This window comes from Camellia sinensis, chromosome 11 (genome assembly GCF_055761805.1).
Source record: "Camellia sinensis isolate YWXY chromosome 11, ASM5576180v1, whole genome shotgun sequence".
Classification (NCBI taxonomy): domain Eukaryota; kingdom Viridiplantae; phylum Streptophyta; class Magnoliopsida; order Ericales; family Theaceae; genus Camellia; species Camellia sinensis.
The window spans coordinates 51,791,985-51,811,740 of NC_138971.1; the positions used below are offsets into that span (position 1 = coordinate 51,791,985).

General features: G+C 35.2%; 1 protein-coding gene and 1 long non-coding RNA gene across 3 annotated transcripts in view; one reads left to right on the forward strand and one right to left on the reverse strand.

Annotated features, from left to right (window-relative positions):
* Window positions 1–335: 335 nt before the first annotated feature.
* On the forward strand, window positions 336–15,261 carry LOC145801947 (uncharacterized). Its single transcript, XR_014343885.1, has 4 exons — window positions 336–870; window positions 971–1,090; window positions 13,623–13,833; window positions 15,023–15,261. It is a non-coding gene; the product is annotated as an uncharacterized LOC145801947 (long non-coding RNA).
* A 3,632-nt stretch (window positions 15,262–18,893) lies between these two features.
* LOC114267704 (geranylgeranyl transferase type-2 subunit alpha 1) overlaps window positions 18,894–19,756 on the reverse strand; it is a 29,731-nt gene continuing 28,868 nt past the window's right edge. The window contains exon 7 of one of the 2 annotated variants that reach the window (XM_082893893.1): window positions 18,894–19,138. In XM_082893893.1, the coding sequence (XP_082750019.1) occupies window positions 19,129–19,138 (10 nt within the window). In that variant the 3' untranslated portion in view covers window positions 18,894–19,128. The remainder of the gene's footprint in view (window positions 19,139–19,756) is intronic. The other variant, XR_014343888.1, reaches the window with a different exon arrangement.

Here is a 19,756-nt window from a genome sequence, read left to right on the forward strand (position 1 = left end):
TAAATATAACTATTAATATTTTCATTTAATATTTACATAACTTTTTTAAATAAATAAATTTGATTATTAATATATTATTAACATATTTAGGGACCAAATATTCATTACCAATTAAAAAAAATATTTTGAGACTAATTATTTTTATCATTTTAACAACAACCGTGCTACGTCGCTCGAAACTGAGCCGCCCCTAATCCCCCGAACCAAAAACGACGTCGTTTCGTCGTTTTTGAATTTTTTTTTTTTTTTTTTTTTTTTTTTGCAGAAGAAGAACGAAGCTCAGAGAAGAAGAAGGAAGAAAGGAAGGAGGGAGGGAGGGAGAGAGGAGGAGGAAAGAGGGAGGAGGAGGAGGGACTGGATGGGGCATAATATTCGGGAGAGGAGGAGGCGGAGGTGCGGCGACGACGGGGAGGAGGAGCTGCTGCTGCTGCTGCGACGAGAGGTAGAGGCGGGGCGACGGCGGGGAGAAGGAGCTGGCGATGAGGCGACGACGGCGGGCGGCGAGACGATCGGAGCTCTCCTCTCCTCTCTCTTTCTCCCTCTCTCCTCCTCTACTCTTTCTCTCTTCTCTTTCTCTCCCTCTCCTCTTCCTCTCTGCAGACTAAAAATCGAAGGAAAAAAAAAAAAAAAAAAAACCTAATGCCCAAAACGACGTCGTTTTGGGCATTAGGGGGATTAGGGGGCAGGGATTTTCGAGCTCTCAAACATTATTCTTTTAACAATTAAGAAGTCGGGCCCTCACACAATCCACAGGCTTTGTTCATTCTCTCTTCAACGGCTTTGCTCAATCTTTAACCCTAAAGTTGGGAGCTCCAAGGCAGATTGAAAGAATCCATGGCAGATTGGGAGCTCAATATGCATCAAATTTTGGTGCGTCTCTCTCTCTCTCTCTCCTTCCGCCTATACACACATATATTATTTACAATATTGATCTGATGGTCTCTTTTTCTTTCTCTTCATCATTTTCTAGATCACAATCTTCAATCAATGGAAGATTTCATCATCGATTCATGTTATATAATCAGTGAAGTCTCAGTTGTCGATTCACTTCTCTTCCGAGTTCTCTCTCACCTGGTATCGAAAACCCTAGGTCAGTACTCTGTAAACTGTTAAAATTATTGATATATACGAAGTTTAAAACTCTGAAACTCTGATTTCTAAATGTATAGGGACCAAGTAAAATCTGATTTCTAAACTCTGTCTTACTTCAAACTTTGTATCAGAGTTTTATATATGAAGTTTCTAATCTTAATTTCTGTAGATTTTTTATATCTTTTTGTGCTTTGTGATTGTTGTTCGGTTTTCTATATATGAATTTTTCTATATATGGATTTCTATTTTGTTGGTGTTCGATTGAACTACTACAATTTTATATTGTGCTCACTATGTGTTTGACAATATGCCCAATGATGATACTATGAAAATAATGTGTGTTCCATAGATATGAATCACATAGCTGCTTTAATTGTTGGTGTTACACTTGACTATGCATCATCTTTTGCCTAAATTGTTTCGCAATATATTTGAAGGGAAATGACAAACAACATAGCTCCAAAGTACTTGGGCCTTTTTATAGTTCCAACTATGAGCTTCCATAATTTATGTTTAATACATATATCAGCCAAAATCAAATGATAATAATATAGTAATTAAAAATAAATAAATAAATAAAATAAAATAAACTATTGTAAGCACATGAAGCTATGCTGTGCTTAAAAATGAAATCAATTTTAAAAATAAAAAAACTATGTTGTTTAAGCTCAACTCAGGGTCAGTTGTTTGAAATCAAATTGTTATGTAAACAAGTAAGCTTAAATACATTTTGAAGTTCGCTAAGTTGTCAAGCCAAGTTTTTGTTTCGACTCAGCTCATATATGGCCTTAGAAGTAAGGTGTGTGAGCACCATGGAGCCGATGCGAGGCCAAATTTTATTTTATGTCTAAAAGAGAAGCAAGGTGAAAAACTCAGACATAGATTGTGTTTTGGGACTACTATAAAATCTGGCTTGTTCCTATCAGGTACAGGTTGAAATTTGTCATTTAGACTATTCATCGTATGGCTGCATGTAAAATCGATGTTCATATTAATCATATAAATCGGAAATATATATAGGGTGTGTTTGGCTTGGTTTTGAGAGACAAATTTTCAAAAAAAAATTTGGGGAGAGAGTTTAGAAATTTTTTGGGTTTGTTTGGTTGTAAATTTTGGAAATAGTTTTGGAGTATGAGAGTTTGGGATGATTTTATATTTTGTTGTAGCTGAGTAGATGTGTGAGAGAAAAAGTGATTGAGAAGGAAAGATGAGTGAGAAAAAGTGATTGATTGATGTGTAGGGGAGAGAGCGATTTTGAATTTTTTTTTCCAAAATTACTAAACCAAACAAAATTTTCTCCAAAATTTATTTATCAAAATCAAACCAAACTAAACAATATGAGTTTTCAGCATCTTGTTGGGAAGTATATATAATCTATTCTTTGTGCATTTTTATGTCTGTGATAAGTTGTTTTTGTGCATATTTATAAAACAGTGAGAGTAATAACAAGTCAATCCAACAAAGTAAGAGAGAAATTCTACTAAAAACTATGAAAGGAATGAGAGCAATGACCATCAAAATAAGCATAGGGATTCTTTTATTTAAGAAAAAAATCCATTGGAGAAGCATTGATGATAAACAAAGAATCTTTTAAGTCTTTTCATGGTTAATTGTCACATTAATTGTCTTTAAGAATGCACTTGTCATCACAGTGTTTTAATTAGCTATAAAAAGGTACTTCAGTCTCACTCTTGATTTAAGCCATCAAGTGTTGGAAATTTGGTTTTTATAGGTTTATTTTAGGCCAACTTTGAGCCCAAATTTGAGTGGGTCCACATGTCTTTTGAGTTGGGTCCAAAAAGGTGACGTGTTCCTTACCGCATGGCAAGTCACACATTGAAAACGGTTCGTCAAAGCCATTTACGAGTGAATAGGAAGTTGATGTCGATTTTGGGTTCGTGGAATGGATAATTCAAGAAGTAAAAAGTGGGTTTCCTTGAAATGGTTATCCCACATTGGAAACTTAAGAGAACTTATGTGTGTCTATTAGTTCTAGATGGCAACCCTTGGGTTGGTGTCACGATCCAAACCTGCCCCTAAAAGTTTGGACATGACCGGCCTAACCTTAGGCCTCAACTTTGTTATCTTAAGTTTTATTCAATATTGGGGCCTGAACGGAAGCAAAATTATAGCAGAACAAAACATTCATTGAGTTGTGCCTAAACGCTAGGATCTTAATGCAATACCATACATAAGTACATAACATTCCATACACCATTCACATTCACTAAATTTGTAAAAAAGGGTAACAACGCAAGAGTTAAGTATTGACAATATATACATATATCTACTTCCCTAAGTACTGAAAAAACAGGTTGTCAATGGATTTCCCAAAAGTAAAACAAAAGAGTCACTTCGGGTGACTCAGCAAAACGGGTCTAGCAAAAGGCTCCTGGGCTGACCTAAGGTTGTCCTGTGGGCTGATTACCTACAAAACATCCATAAAAATGGAGTGAACAAGGCTCAGTGAATGACAGTAATACAATCAAATTAAAAGCACAAGCATAATTTAGCAGTGCACATTTATAAATCAGAAGTTGGTTTTATTCTTATTTCCTTTTCTGAACGGCCTCGGGCCCACATAAGACAGAACGGCTTTGAGCCATTATAATAGCAAAACGGCCTTAGGCCCAACGGAATACAAAACGGCCTTAGGCCCATTATTATAGCAAAAGAGCTTTGGGCCCAATGAAATATAGAACGGCCTTAGGCCCATTATAATAGCACAACAAAACAACCTCGGGTCCATATTTCCTATGCCAATGTTTATTCAAACAAACTTATGATGTCAAACCCTAACTCTCATAAGTGCAAATCTCCATTTTAGGGCTTTAATCTCATCAATTGAGGAAGGATTTAGGATATTGGAGTTGAAGCTTGAACTTTAATTTTGAATCTCTTCAAACTTCTTCAAGATCTTAGTTGATTTTCCCTTTCCCTTTCTTTCTTTTTCTCCTTCTCTCTCTCTATCTCCGGGAGATAGTTTTTGTCTTAGTTGTCTCTAATTCATGGACTCATATATATATATATATATATATATCTAACTAAGGCTTATTTTTGAGTCTACAAGTTGAGGTTAACTAAGGTTAGCCCAATTAGCTCAATTTAATTTGTTACGAATCAAATTTTTACAAAATTTCATATTATGACCTAAAAATCATGTTGATCATAACTGTAAAGTCAATTTTGGATTATCACGCCTCTAAGGCTTCCAATTTCTAATCCAAATGTCTCAATTTTAACAAGTTTTTCGATTAACTGACAGATATAATATCATAAGCATATAACTAACACAATTAAACACAATTTCACATAAAATTTCTCATCAAGCATATAATCACACATATAATTAAAGTTGTAGAAGGGTCGGGTTATTACACTCTCCCTTCCTTAAATAAGTTTGGTCTCTCAAACTTGTTGTACCTTAGTTGGAAAATAATTTTGGGTATTGTTGCCTCATTTCCTCCTCTCTCTCCCAAGTAGCTTCTTTCCCATAGTGTTTCTTCCATTCCACTTTTACAATAGGGATTACTTTACTTCGTAGCTGCTTCATCTGTCGGTCTAAAATCTGAATTGGTTTCTCTTCATAAATCAAATTATCATCCAGGGCAATTTGTTGATAGTCTATAATATGGGACGGATCTTGAAGTTAACTTCGTAACATTGATACATGAAACACGTTATGCACTTGCTCCATATTTGGCGGAAGAGCAACACGATAGGCTACCAGACCTACTCTTTCTAGGATTTGAAACGGTCCAACATATCGGGGTGCTAATTTACCCTTTTTGCCAAATCTGGAGTGTTCCTTTATTGGTGTGACTTTTACAAAAACATGATTACCTACTTCGAACTCTAAATCCCTTCGCCGGTGGTCTGTATAACTCTTTTGTCTACTTTGCGCGATCTTTAACCTTTCTTGAATTGTTTTAATTTTTCCTGTTGTCAATTGAACAATCTCGGGTCTGAACAACGATTTATCACCGACTTCGGTCCAGCACACGGGAGAGCGACATTTTTTTTCCATATAAAGCTTCGTAGGGTGCCATTCCTATGCTTGAGTGGTAACTGTTGTTGTACGCAAACTCCGCCAACGGTAGATAAGTTTCCCAATTTCCTTTGAAGTCTAAAACACACATCCGAAGCATATCTTCCAACGTTGTTTGAGGGTGGAAGGCCGTACTGAATTTCAATTCTGTTCCCAAAGCATCTTGTAGACTTCGCCAAAATCTTGATACAAACTTTGGATCTCTATCAGATACGATTGAAACTGGAACACCATGTAGTCGCACAATTTCATCCACATATATGGTAGCCAACTTATCTGCGTTGTATTGAATCTTTACAGGTAGAAAATGAGCTAACTTAGTCTATCAACAATAACCCATATGGAATTCATACCCCGAGGTGTTCGCGATGAACCCACAGTAAAATCCATAGTTAAATGTTCTCATTTCCATTCTGGAATTGGGAGGGGTTGAAGTAAACCCGCCAGCCTTTGGTGCTCCACTTTTACTTGCTGACACTGCAAACATTTTGAGACAAATTCTGCAATTTCCCTCTTCATACCATGCCACCAAAAATTTTGCTTCAGATCTTGGTACATTTTCGTGTTACCGGGATGCATCGTAAATTTGGAGTTTTGTGCTTCCTCCAAAACTGTTCTCTTGATTTCTGACACATTTGGGACACACAATCTACCTTGAAATTTTACTACGAAATTCTCAATCGTGAACCCGGGCTTTGGCTTTGTTTCCATTTCATCACAAATTTTCTGTAGGAATTTATCTTCCGATTGCCGTTGCTTGATTTCTTCCATAAATGTCGGTTGGGCTAATATCGCTGCTACTATCACATTTTGGCCATGTAACACAATTCCCACATTCATTCTTTCCAAGTCACGTAGTAGCTCCTTTTGCCTCATGAGCAAACTTGCTAAATTTCCCGTACCCTTTCAACTAAGGGCATCTGCAACTGTGTTAGCTTTACCGGGGTGGTAATGGATTTGTAGGTCATAGTCTTTAATGAGCTCTAACCACTGTCTCTGCCGCATATTCAACTTCTTTTGGGTAAAGAAGTACTTAAGACTCTTATGATCAGTATAAACTTCACACGTAGTTCCATACAAATAATGACGCCATATTTTCAAAGCAAAGACCATTGCAGCTAGCTCAAGGTCGTGTGTGGGATAATTCTTTTCATGGGGTTTAAGTTGGTGAGAGGCATACGCAATAACCCTCCCATTTTGTATAAGTACACAGCCCAAACCTTTGTAAGAAGCGTCACTATAAATCTCAAATCCCTCAGTACTCGACGGTAAGGCAAGAACAGGTGCTGTAGTTAACCTCGTCTTTAACTCCTGAAATGCAGATTCGCGTTGTTCTAACCATTCAAACAAAACACCTTTCTGGGCTAATTGAGTAAGCGGCACCACGATTTTGGAAAAGTTTTTAACGAATCTTTGGTAATATCCGGCTAAACCCAAGAAACTACACACTTCTAACACATTAGTAGGAGTCGGCCAATTCACAATAGCTTCGATCTTGTGTGGATCAACAGTAACACCCTCCTTCGTTACTACATGTCCCAAAAACCCCACTTCGTGTAGCCAAAACTCACATATCTTTAATTTTGCATACAATTTCTTATCCCGAAGAGTCTGAAGAATTAACGGTAGGTGGTTTGCATGGGCTTCCATACTTGTTGAGTAAATGAGGATGTTGTCATTGAACACGACCACAAAGTCATTCAGGTAAGGCTTAGAAACTCAGTTCATTAGATCTATGATGGCAACTGGCGCATTGGTAACCCCAAACGGCATAACTAGAAATTCATAATGTCCGTAACGGGTTCGGAAAGTAGTTTTCTCGATACCCTTAGCTTTAACTTTTAGTTGGTGATACCCAAATCACAAATCTATTTTAGAGAAGACTTGTGTACCCTATAATTGATCGAACAAATCATCGATCCTAGGCAAAGGATACTTATGCTTTATGGTTACTTTGTTGAGCTCTCTATAATCTACACATAACTGGAGGGTCCTATCTTTCTTCTTTACAAAAAAGACTGGTGCGCCCCAAGGAGAAGTGCTCGGGCAAATGAACCCTTTATCGGGGAGGTCTTGCAATTGGACCTTCAACTCTTTCATTTCAGCGGATGACATTCTATAAGGGGTTTTGGAAATGGGCTGAGTTCCTGGCACTATATCAATTGTAAACTCAAGCTCGCAATCAATTAACTCCCCCGGTAACTCTTCTGGAAAAACATCCAGAAAATCACAAACAATTAGAATTGCATTAATGCCCCCATCCACTGGTTGTCCACCCAAAATACTACATAAAAACCCTTGACAACCTTTTTGTAACAATTTACATGCCTTTACTGCGGAAATCAAATAAGGTGGGGAAATCACTCTCTGCCCCTTGAAAGTAAACTCAAGCTGTCCTGGGGGTTGGAAGGTTACTTGTTTCAACATACAATCAGTGGTCACATGCAGTGTTATTAGAGGCGAGCCTAAGCGCTCGCCTAAGCGCTCGCCTAAGCGCTAAGCGAGGCGAGGCGAGGTGAAATGGTGAGGCGATGAAAAAGTGCCTGAAACGAGGCTTAGGCGATGAAGCGTGAGGCGAAACGAAGCGACGCTTCACCTGTTTTTTGCCTGATTTCAGTTTGAGTCATCTGGGCCCTTCATCGACAAAGTTAATTAGTTTTATAGTTGCTTTCTACTAAATGAGAAGTCCAAACCCCAGATCGCAGTTGTTACAGTTGAGTTCACCTCCTGGGTCGACATTGAAAGGCATACCGAAGTCGACTTCACCTCCTGGGTCTTCTTCTTCCTTCTTCGAACGTCGTTACAGGTGAGTTCCTTCTTCTTCTTCTTCTTCTTCCTTTCTTCTTCTTCCCTTCGACTTCACCTGGGTTCACTGTCAGAACCCCCCCTTCTTCCCCCCTATTCTTCCTTCGTTCATTTTTTTCTTCTTCCATTCGACTTCACCTAGGTTCACTATTGAAACCAGTGTTAAAATTAATTCAATTATTTTTTAAATTAATTTTTAATTCGCAAAAAATAATTTTTACAATTAATTCAATTATTTTAAAATTAATTTTTTTTCAATTAATTCAATTATTTTTTTTCTATGTTAACATTTCAATTAATTCAATTAATTTCCTAGTTATTTTAATTTACTAGTTATTTAATTAATTATTTTAATTCAATTAATTTGTTTAATTCAATTAATTTGTTTATTTTAATTCAGTTAATTCAATTAATTTCTTGGTTATTTTAATTTCCTGGTTATTCAATTAATTATTTTAATTCAATTAATTTGTTTATTTTAATTCAATTAATTTCCTAATTATTCAATTAATTATTTTAATTCAATTAATTTGTTTAATTCAATTAATTTGTTTATTTTAATTCAATTAATTCAATTAATTTCCTAGTTATTTTAATTTCCTGGTTATTCAATTAATTATTTTAATTCAATTAATTTCAACTATTTTAATTTCTTTATGTTCTTTAATGTTGTTAAAATATGTTCTTTAATTTCTTTGTGTTGAAACATTGAATTGCTTGTTGGATAGAATTAATGTTTATGGATATTTAGTATTTGGAATGATAACTGCATGATGGTTCTTGAAAATATTTATATTTTTGTCTATACAATTTTTTTTAAAAAAAATATCATTTCTGGTCGCCTCGATTCGATGAAGCCCTCGCCTCGCCTCGTCGCCTCGCGCTTAGGCGTTAGGGGACCTTGTCGCCTCGGTTCACTTTTCGCCTTAAAAAACACTGGTCGCATGACATTCGCTTAGCCAATCCATTCCCCAAATTATGTCAAAATAAGCCATGTCATGAGGTAACAAATTGGCGTCTACCCTAACATTCTCAATTAGGAGTTCACATGCACAATAAATAAACGCACATACCATAGACTCCCCCAACGGTGAGGATACACACAAAACATAAGGTCATTCTATAGGTCTATTTAAATGACTAGCAAATGCTTTTGATACAAAGGAGTGGGTAGAGCCCGAATCAAACAACACGTGCGGAATAACGATTAATAGAGAATGTACCTGATACCATAGCCTTGGTATTATGCACGTCCCCCAGAATTAGTGCAAATGCTCTTCCCTGTTTAGCGGTATCTTTAGCATTGGGGGGTTTTGTAGCTGCCTTTGTGGTTGGGGTTGGAGTTGGAGTCGAACCGGCAGAACTTGAGGTAACCCTATTCCTATTCTGCCGATCTTTTTGCGGGCATTCTCTAGCTAAATGACCTGTCTTTCCATACTTGAAGCATGCCCCTGTTACCCGATAACAAATCCCACGGTGTCTCTTTCCAGAATCCGAACAAATTGGTGCGGAGTCACGAGTAGAGGCGGATGTACTAGAGGTTCCCGAATACAATTTCTTACTCGGTGGTGCCACTGAACCCTTGGTGACTTGGGTATTCTGTCTCTTCCCTTTCCATTCCGAGACCCGACTTTGAGCGACAATATTACCCTCAGCGATTACTGCCCTTTCCAACACATCAACATACGTAGGTAATTTCAACACATTGATTTGGTCGAGAATAGCTGCACGTAGTCCACCTTCAAACTTTCTTGCCTTCTTATAGTCCGTATCTACCATATGTGGTGCGAAACGGGCCAATTTAGCAAATTGAGCCTTCTGTGACAGTCCTATTCCCTTGTCTCAAGGTCTCAAACTCGGTCACTTTCTTGTCTCACATACATTAGGGAAAATACTTTTCATAGAACAGCTCCAAAAACCTAGCCCATGTTAACCCTTGATGTGCCATTCTTGTGAGCATCCACCACCTCCTTGCTTCGTCTTCAAGAGTGAAGGCAGCAAGTTGTACTTTTTGGGTTCAATACAAGGAAAAACCTCAAATAACTTTTCTATACCCAACACCTACGCTTTTGCTTTCATTAGTTCAATTCCCCCTTTGAACGAGGACGACTTCATCTTTTTGAATTCCTTCCTGAGCGTAATTGTTCAATCCTCAGCTTGGTAATCTTGTACCTCTGGTGGTGGCACAAGTACTGGTGGTGGTGGTTGTTGCTGCTGCTGCTGTTGTTGCCTTAAGGTTTCTGCCATCTCCATAATCATCCTTTCCATTCTATCCAACCGTATGGAGGTAGAATCTTCCGGATCATCTGTTCTTGTCCTCACCATGATCTACATAACGGTTAGTTATAATACATACAAAAGTTCACGAGTAGGCATGGACCATAGTCATTACCAAGATACATGTCAGTGATTATTGCATGTACAAACTAGCTACTATATATCATTTTGTATCCATCAAAAGTCACATGCATGTAACTTAAGTCTTTTCTAGACACCCTAGAGCTCAACGAACCTATGTGTGAGGTAACAACTCGTGCTCTGATACCAACTGTCATGACCCAAACCTGCCCCTAAAAGTTTGGACATGATTGGCCTGACCTTAGGCCTCAACTTTGTTATCTTAAGTTTTATTCAATATTGGGGCCTGAACGGAAACAAAATAATAGCAAAAACAAAACATTCATTTAGCTGTGCCTAAATGCCAGGATCTTAATGCAATACCATACATAAGTACATAACATTCCATACACCATTCACATTTACTGAATTTGTAAAAAAGGGCAACAACCTAAGAGTTAAGTATTGACGATATATACATATATCTACTTCCATAAGTACCGACAAAACAAGCTATCAATGGATTTCCCAAAAGTAAAACAAAAGAGTCACTTCGGGCGACTCAGCAAAACGGGTCCAGCAAAAGGCTCCTAGCCTGACGTAAGGTTGTCCCGCAGGCTGATTACCTACAAAACATCCATAAAAATGAAGTGAGCAAGCCTCAGTGAATGATAGTAATACAAACAAATTAAGAGTATGAGCATAATTTAGCAGTGCACATTTATAAATCACAAGTTGGTTTTATTCTTCTTTCCTTTTCTGAACGGCCTCGGGCCCACATAAGACAGAACGGCCTTAGGCCCAAGGTAATACAGAACGGCTTTGAGCCCATTATAATAGCAAAATGGCCTTAGGCCCAATGGAATACAAAACGGCCTTAGTCCCATTATTATAGCAAAACGGCCTTGGGCCCAATGAAATACAGAACGACCTTAGGCCCATTATAATAGCACAACAGAACAACCTCGGGTCCATATTTCCTATGCCAATGTTCATTCAAACAAACTTATGATGTCAAACCCTAACTCTCATAAGTGCAAACCTCCATTTTAGGGCTTTAATCTCATCAATTGAGGAAGGATTTAGGATATTAGAGTTGATTTATACTCATCTTGAACTTTAATTTTGAATCTCTTCAAACTTTTTCAAGATCTTGGTTAATTTTCCCTTTCCTTTTCTTTCTTTTTCTCCTTCTCTCTCTCTCTATCTCCAGGAGATAGTTTTTGCCTTAGTTGTCTCTAATTCATGGACTCATATATATATATATATATATATATATATATATATATATATCTAACTATGGCTAATTTTTGAGTCTACAAGTTGAGGTTAACTAAGGTTAGCCCAATTAGCTCAATTTAATTTGTTACGAATCAGATTTTTACAAAACTTTATATTATGACCTAAAAATCATGTTGATCATAATTGTAAAGTCAATTTTGGGTTATCGCGCCTCTAAGGCTTCCAAATTCTAATCCAAATGTCTCAATTTTAACAGTTTTTTCTAATAACTAACAAATATAATATCATAAGCATATAACTAACACAATTAAACACAATTTCACATAAAATTTCTCATCAAGCATATAATCACAGGTATAATTAAAGATGTAGAAGAGTTGGGTTATTACAGTTGGGCCCCAAGGGGCACCTCAAGTTTGTGGAAGGAAGGAGTTATGGACAAATTGAACCTTGGCTCAAACCACCACACACACGTGCAAGCCGCCGCCGCAGGCCTGCCGAGTCAGGCCTGGCGTGGGTCAGGTCGGGTCGGTCCTAACATTAATTTTTTGAACAAAATTTGTTTGAATTTATTCCAAAAATTATTGCGGGAAATTAATTCAAATTTTGCACCAAATTTGAATTCAAATTTTCTGTCCATAATTATGCCTCTTCCAGTCCAAAATTCCCAACAGATAAACTGTTTTTTAAGAGGTTTTAATTGCAAGAAACTGCCCACCAGTTCCAGACAGTTTTTCCCATACAGATTCAAATCTGAAACTGCTGCAGATCTGTTCAGGTTTGAATTATATCTGTTGCACCTGGTCATTTGAAAATGAGATCTGTTCGGACAGATTGTTTAGTCACCATTTTGCCTATAAATAAAGGACTTTCCAGCAGGTTTTAAACAATCAAAAAACCTCCAGAAAATCTGTTCCCTTCCCTTTTGTTCTCATTTTGCATTATTTATTCTTCATATTATTTTTAGGAGAAATATTTAAGAGAGTATAGAACACAGGTTTGGTTTGCCATACAAATTGTTTAGAGTGCTACTACAATTTGTGAAGATCATTGTATCTTGGGAGATAGACGCCTTTTATCCGTAAGTACGGTAGCGAGGCGAATCTGTCTTAAGGAAAGAGTGTTCCACAATCGACTTGATCTTTTTGTGCTTTTACATTTCGGTAAAATAAATTTTGTAAGTGATTTATTTTTATTTATTTGGTTTGGTTTCAAATTATTTATTTTACGCAGAAGATTGTTCCAACATCAAGATCGTGAGAGCCACATGCATTAGAAACCAGTCATCCCCTTACTTTATTTTCCCTAGTCCCCGCTTTCCTTCTCTTTTCACATATGTATTCAACATGGATAACAGAATCTAGTTAAGGAAGATCTTTTGCCCCCTTACTTCCTCGAAGAAACCACAATAAAGTAAAGAATGTGATTTCTTTTCTATGGATTCCACCCATGAGAGAGAAAGCAATTAAAAGAGAATGGTAAAGGAAGACGAGGAATGATGCAAGTAATTAATGCATGCATCCTTAGCAAGAATGTGATTTTGAATAACCCTTAGATTTGCTGCGTCCCTAGAATGGTCAAAGACGTGTGTAAGCTCCACTTTGACGTGGTTAATTGTTGCATGTGGTTCAATGGTTGATAGGAAGAAAAGCTATTGGGTTAAGGTTGGAATTGCTTCTTGCAGATTGACTCCATGTATTCCATCTAATAAAATTTTTTATAGAGTCTCTGTTTTGTCACAATCGGAATTCACAGACATGTTACCAAAGATTGATGAAATTTCACCATTCAGCCTTCCAACCCCCGAAGTAGTGGGAATCTGCACACACACAACCCCCGGTCCAAAATGCACCAAAGGTTGGAAGAGGAAACATTAATTGGAGAATGATCATACTAATGGATTAAAACATATCTGAAATTGGATCACTGTATGACATTAATTTCTAATAGATAAATGGATATGGACATGAACATGAACATTAATATTAGGTGCTTGAGTCAGCAAATCCCACATAGAATTCATCTCTCATTATTTTATTCTTGAATTTATATTGCTACCCATACAATTATTTTCAACTGAATCATGCTATCATGGTAGGATTTTTAACTTAGCATGGCAAAAAAGTCACTCGCAACAATAGTTTGTGTGCACACCATAATAGATGCCTTGGAACCTTCAGCCATTGCCCTTACGCAGTGTCATATATCTCATCTGAAACTTCAACTTCGGGAATATTGGTGGAGGATATTCTGCACTTGAAGACAGAAGGTAGCGATCAAGAATTAGTTGAGGCGCACATCGTATTTGGGTGAGTTGCCACTTTATTTACCATCATAGTAAGCACTTTTTGCTCTAGATAGATCTGTGATATTTATAAATTTAGTGTGCTTGTTATTTAGAACATTTGATTATGATACCGTGCTTGGAGTATTAGTGAGCTATAACGTGCTTGGAGTGTCAGATGCATCTCCAAGGAGTTTCAGATATGTGTTGAACTTTAATATCTGTCTAATATGGATTTGGCTTCTTCATATGGCTTATTCACAATTGTATAATTTGTATCACTGTCATTGAACTAATCTCTTATTGTAAACTTCTGCATAGATAGGTATTTACGTATCACTAACTCATGGTATGTGAGGTAATAATTGACATATAAGATGTTATATTTTTTATTTCCTTATTAGCAATTGCTAAGCATTGCAAGTCCAAGGGTTGACTATGTTTTCCTTGTTTTGCTTCTTTGAAAATAAAAATTACTAGTTCATTAATCTTCGAGGAGGTCTTTAATATAATTTAGAAATCCCTTTCATGGAAAGTCTGTTCAACTTTGCAGAGACGCATAAGGTTGCAGAGACAATATTAACAAATAATACTGGATGATGAAATGTGTCCTTGCTTGAACATGATATGTTTTACAGGCTTGTACCTCTGCTTCCCTGGCTTCTAACAGGAATCTAAGCATGATGATTCAGCCTAAATTTGGTCATTTAGCTGGAATAATCTACAAATGTTTCAGCTAAATGTTGTAGAGTTTTGAATTTGTTATGAAACAACATACCAAGAATCAACCTCGCCACCCTCCAATATTTATTGTCTCTCCCCTTGTAAACAAGAGAGAGACAAACAGATATACAAATCTCCCTTGGTGGAGGTCCATGTATGATTGTTAATTTATTATGTCAAAAACAATTGATCCCATAAATTAGAGATAACTTGTTCTAACAGTAACTAAAGAATAGCTGAAAGTCCTAGTAATTGCACATAGTCTAGTTGTTGAAACCAAGTTTCAAAAAGCATTAATGTGGTTCTAGGTGACTCACTTTCTTGTTGTGTTGATTCTTATTATAGCTCACTACTACTCCAAGTACACTGAGATAACGTGCTTTTCCATTATTTGTAACTTATTTGATTGTGAATGACTATTGATTATTTAATTGAGGTTATGTTGTGTTGATTCTTATTATTTGACTTCTTTTTGAATTTTGGGTTGCAAGGATGTCCAAAGGTGTCACACCTAAGAACAGCTTGAAGCCTCTTGTGCCAAGGCTGTCTGATATAAAGCCTAATATTGATGTTGAGAAAATACTTTTTTGGAGATTCCCTTTGAAGAAATTTTTTCTATTATTCATTTGAACTGTTACTACTTTGATATGAATTTAGAAGCTTTCAATTTTAATTTTTGTAAAATTTTACTTTCTGTATACTCATTATGGCTTGGGAATAGAGTGCCTTTAATGTGTGGATGTCAATTTTTTTTTTCATATGATTGGATGACATTTAATTTTGTGCATTTTTAGATATGAGATTAAATGATTACAAAATTCCTAACTTTGACTTTTAGCGACGAAAATGTGTGGTAGAGAAAGCCATTTATCTTTTAGCGACCAAATATAATTGTTGTTGAAAATGTCATCATTTTGTTTTTTGGGACCACATTGGGACATTTTGTGGCGAAGTATTAGCGATCAAATGTTTAGTCTTGTAAAATCAAATATTTTGTGACAATATAAAATTTGTCGCTAATTGTCATTTTCAACGACACTTTCAAAAATTCATTGCTAAAGACTTTTTTGGTGCACTTTTAGTGACTTTTTTAGTGACGAATGTAATTGTCACAAAAGCTATTTAGTGACCAAAATAATGATTTTAGGGATTAAAATAATTGGTCGCCAAAAGTCTTATATGTTGTAGTTTATTTTTCTTTCTTTCTTTTTTCTTCCTAATATGCTATTGAATTAGGTTGAAGAAAATTAATCATATTTTTATTTCGTTGAATTTGAATTTTTGCTTCTATATATTTTTGTCTAGAAGGGTGTTGCTTTTATATTAAGTTGATAATTTATTTTCATATGGGATTGGATTGTGTACGTATTAATCTATTTAAATAATTGTTCATTACACAGTTTGTCCTCTTTTTTTGGGGGGGGGGGGGAGGGGGGGCAAAGCACGGCTGGCATGCTTTATTTGTTTGTCATTTTTTTTTCTATTGTGGAGCATTGATTGGTGTGCCTATAATTTGTTATTTGTCTTTTTTTTTTTTTATAGAATATTGGTTGATGTGTTTTATTATTTATCATTTTCTTTGTATTGAGCACTGGTTGGCGTGCTTAATTTGTTGCTTTACATTTTTTTTTTTTTTGTATTACAGAGCATTGACTGGTGTGTTTAATTTGTTTGGCATTTTCTTTGTATTGCAGAGCATTGAGTGGTGTGCTTAATTTGTTATTTATTTATTTTTTTCTATTATTGAGCATTGGCTATTGTACATCATCTGATTTTTTTTTATATGTTTCTGTGTTTTGGGACTTACACTTTGGTGTTTGTTTAAAATCTTATATTTTTGTTGTGCTTGAATTTTACATAGCATTTATGTGTTTACTTTTCATTATTTCACTTACTTATAAATTTTGAAAATCTATGTTTAAATTTATTTATTTACCAAGCATTATACAATTTGTTTATTTTTCATTTATTTAATTTTTTTCACAGTAAACTGACCACCAAACCATAGAAATTGGTTAATTTCAACTATTAGATTAAAATTGATGCAAAACTATAGCCATGAGATCTCTCTTCTTTTTTTCATCCAACGCTCGCTCTTTGAAAAAATGCGGGTATATAGAAATTTAATTGGATGGTGTTGTTGATCAGGGTAATAAAGTGCTTATTTTCTGTTGCAAATTGCAGGTGGATTAAAAAAAAAAAAAAAAAAGACTACAATAGTAAATATTTGGTGACATGGTTTTTGTTTGCATTTGTATGAGTATAAAAAAAGTAATTGTATCATCACTATTTTCATGTTTTCTTGATAAATTGCAATAATTTCCATCATATTACCTCCACCACTACTAATCATGGACACCACAATTTTTGGTCATTTAAATTTATGTTTGACAAACAAAAATGCAACTATTTTTGCATTGAGAATTTGAGTTAAAATATATAATCACAATGGTATTATTGAAATTTGCTTATTGTTAAAAACAAAATTTTCTAGCAAAACGTATTATTAAATTCAATTAGATAGTTTTTATAATCGTTAAGTTTGCAATACAGATAAGGAGGGTCTAATTTTTTCATTAAATGATAGCTATCTAAATTTTATAATTTTGCAAAATATTTAGATTGATGGATTTGAAAAGTGAAATTGTGACAATTTGTTTTAGGTAACTGCTCGAGCGGTGCTTCCAGTAGTTTGTCTTGCAAGTCGAAGGACTACTCAAGCGAGCAAGTGGTCACTCGAGCAAAGATGAGGGGGTTCCCAGTATCTCATTTAGTAGACAGAGAACTGAGAGGTTTCATTTACCGCTTGAGCGGTGAAAATACCGCCCAAGCAGTTTACACGATATCAGCCACTTAAAAAGTATCTTTTAGATTAATTTTCTATACTTTTTCTTTTCTCTTCTTTCCTCTCCCTCTAGCTCCGAAAACCCTAGCTATTTCTCTCTAGAAATCTCTCATTACACTAAGATTCAAGCTAAAAGCTCTTGCAAAAAGTGAAGTTTACTTGGAAATCTTGGATTCTACTGATTGGATTAGGATTCTTCAAAGAGTTCCTCAAAAACCTAGCTTCTTTGTCTTGATTCTTGAGGTATGACTACTTTAATCTTGTATCTCTTTGATTTGAAGATGTTTATGTGGTATTGCGATGACATTGATGAGTTGATGAATAATTAAGTTTATAAATTGAATTTTTTTACAAAAATAGTATTTTTTCTACAATTTTCTTAGGATTTCTACTTTTAGCCATGGATTATGGAAGTTTTTTTATGAAGATTGATATTATATATGTTGGAGGGGCTAAAGGCCCAAATTCTAAAAAAAAAATTATAAAAAAAAAAGCCCTAAATTTGAAGTTTTAGAAATAATGAAATGAAAATGAAATTGATCCTTAATTCTTTAAATTGATGATTGGCTTTTAATATTAAAGTGGTATTTGAATGGAATTGTGAACTTGGAATGTTCTTAAGATGTTGGATATTGTCACTTTATATTTGCCATAATTGCTTGGATGGTGAAAGACTACTTTTATGTTAATGAATGTATGAATACTTTGAAACTTTGAAAAGATTATAAGGGGGAGGTAAATAGCATGTGAGTCCGGGTAAAGGGTCGGTTTTGGAAAAGTGTTGTGTATAGTTGGTACCTGCGCAGGGAAGTCAGGTGCCCAATTGCCATGTCTAGAGCTTATCGCTGGACAAATATGGGAAAATATTTTTGGATGTCCACTAGTCTTGACGTATTGTAGTCGGTAAAAAGTGAAAAAATGGATGATTTTGGGTGCCTATTTCCTGCCGCATTAATAGCCAGCAAAAGTAGGGATATTTTTTGATGTAAACCTATGTATACATATATAATGGGTCTCTCTTTAGGGACTTCGTGGTATATTTACCCCCACTGTTGAATTTATCAAATTTGTAGAAACTGTGTATTCTTACTTTTTCTTTTAAAGTAATATAATGAGTTGAATTAAACATGATTTGGTTGTGATGATGCTATATGGTTCTTTGAATAACTAGATATTTTGTTAAAAGTTTTTCTATCACTACTATAAAAAGCATTTTTTGCGACCGTTACATGCTGTCACAAATAATAGAAATACAATCACAAAAGACCTTTTTTGACTACCCACGAGATGGCAAATGGGGGTCGTGAATGTGGGGACGACAAATACTATTTGCGGCCGCCTAACCTAATTATGGCGACTAATGTTTTGTCGTTAGAAAAATGTAAAAAAAAAATACCTACAATGTATTAGCGACCATCTTGTTACCGTCACAAATAATTTTCAATGATATTTTATAAATAGCACAATAATAGCTTCAAGCGATGAATATTTTGAAATAAATCTACCAAATAAGATCCTGCTGAAAACAATAGCACCAAACAATTTATTTGAGACAAATTTGGCAAAACCATCTTTAGTTTTAGGCTTTAAAAAATTCTATTCAAACTACAATTCCTTGTAAAATTACATAATCCAACAAGCTAGCTACATAAAGGGTCAATAACCAATTGTCCTTACCAAATAATGATGCAATCAACGATACAAGCAGCTCTTCCAATTTCTCTTTGTAGCCTTTTTTCTTGTTCTTCTTGTTCATAGAAATCTGGACAGAAAAAAAAAGAAAGAAAAAGAACAGTTACACACTAAGATTTTCACTTTTAATTAAGACAACCAAGTGGATTAAAGAAACAAAATACACTCATAAAAGTGCAAATCTTAACATGCTAGTTGTGTAACGAAAGGAAAAGAAATAAACAGATCATATTTCAAAGAATTCTCCAACCAAAAAACATTTTGAGAAAAAAGAATATAATTACAATGATTTATGAAAAGCAGCAAGGTAGACAGCAGTAAGTAGATACAGGTAATCACTTTTCAATGGTGAATCATTCTCAGTCATGTTGTGTTTATAGTCAATTAACTTCAATTGTCCAAGAGCCAGAAAAATAAAAATAAAAATTAAGAGAAGACCAAATATTACATATCAAAAGATTTGTCAATTGCCACAGGCACTAGCTTCTCCCATCTACTTGGTTGATTTTGTCTAAGAACATGTATGTAGTCTCTTACCTTAGTTCTTAGTTCTTCATGAATTTTCAGAATGTAAAATATGGGGAAAATTATTATTATGCTCCACATATTAAATTTAATATGAAAATAATTTTTTTAAGCTGTTCAAAAGCCAAAATAAATAAATAAAACACTAAAACCAAGATGAACG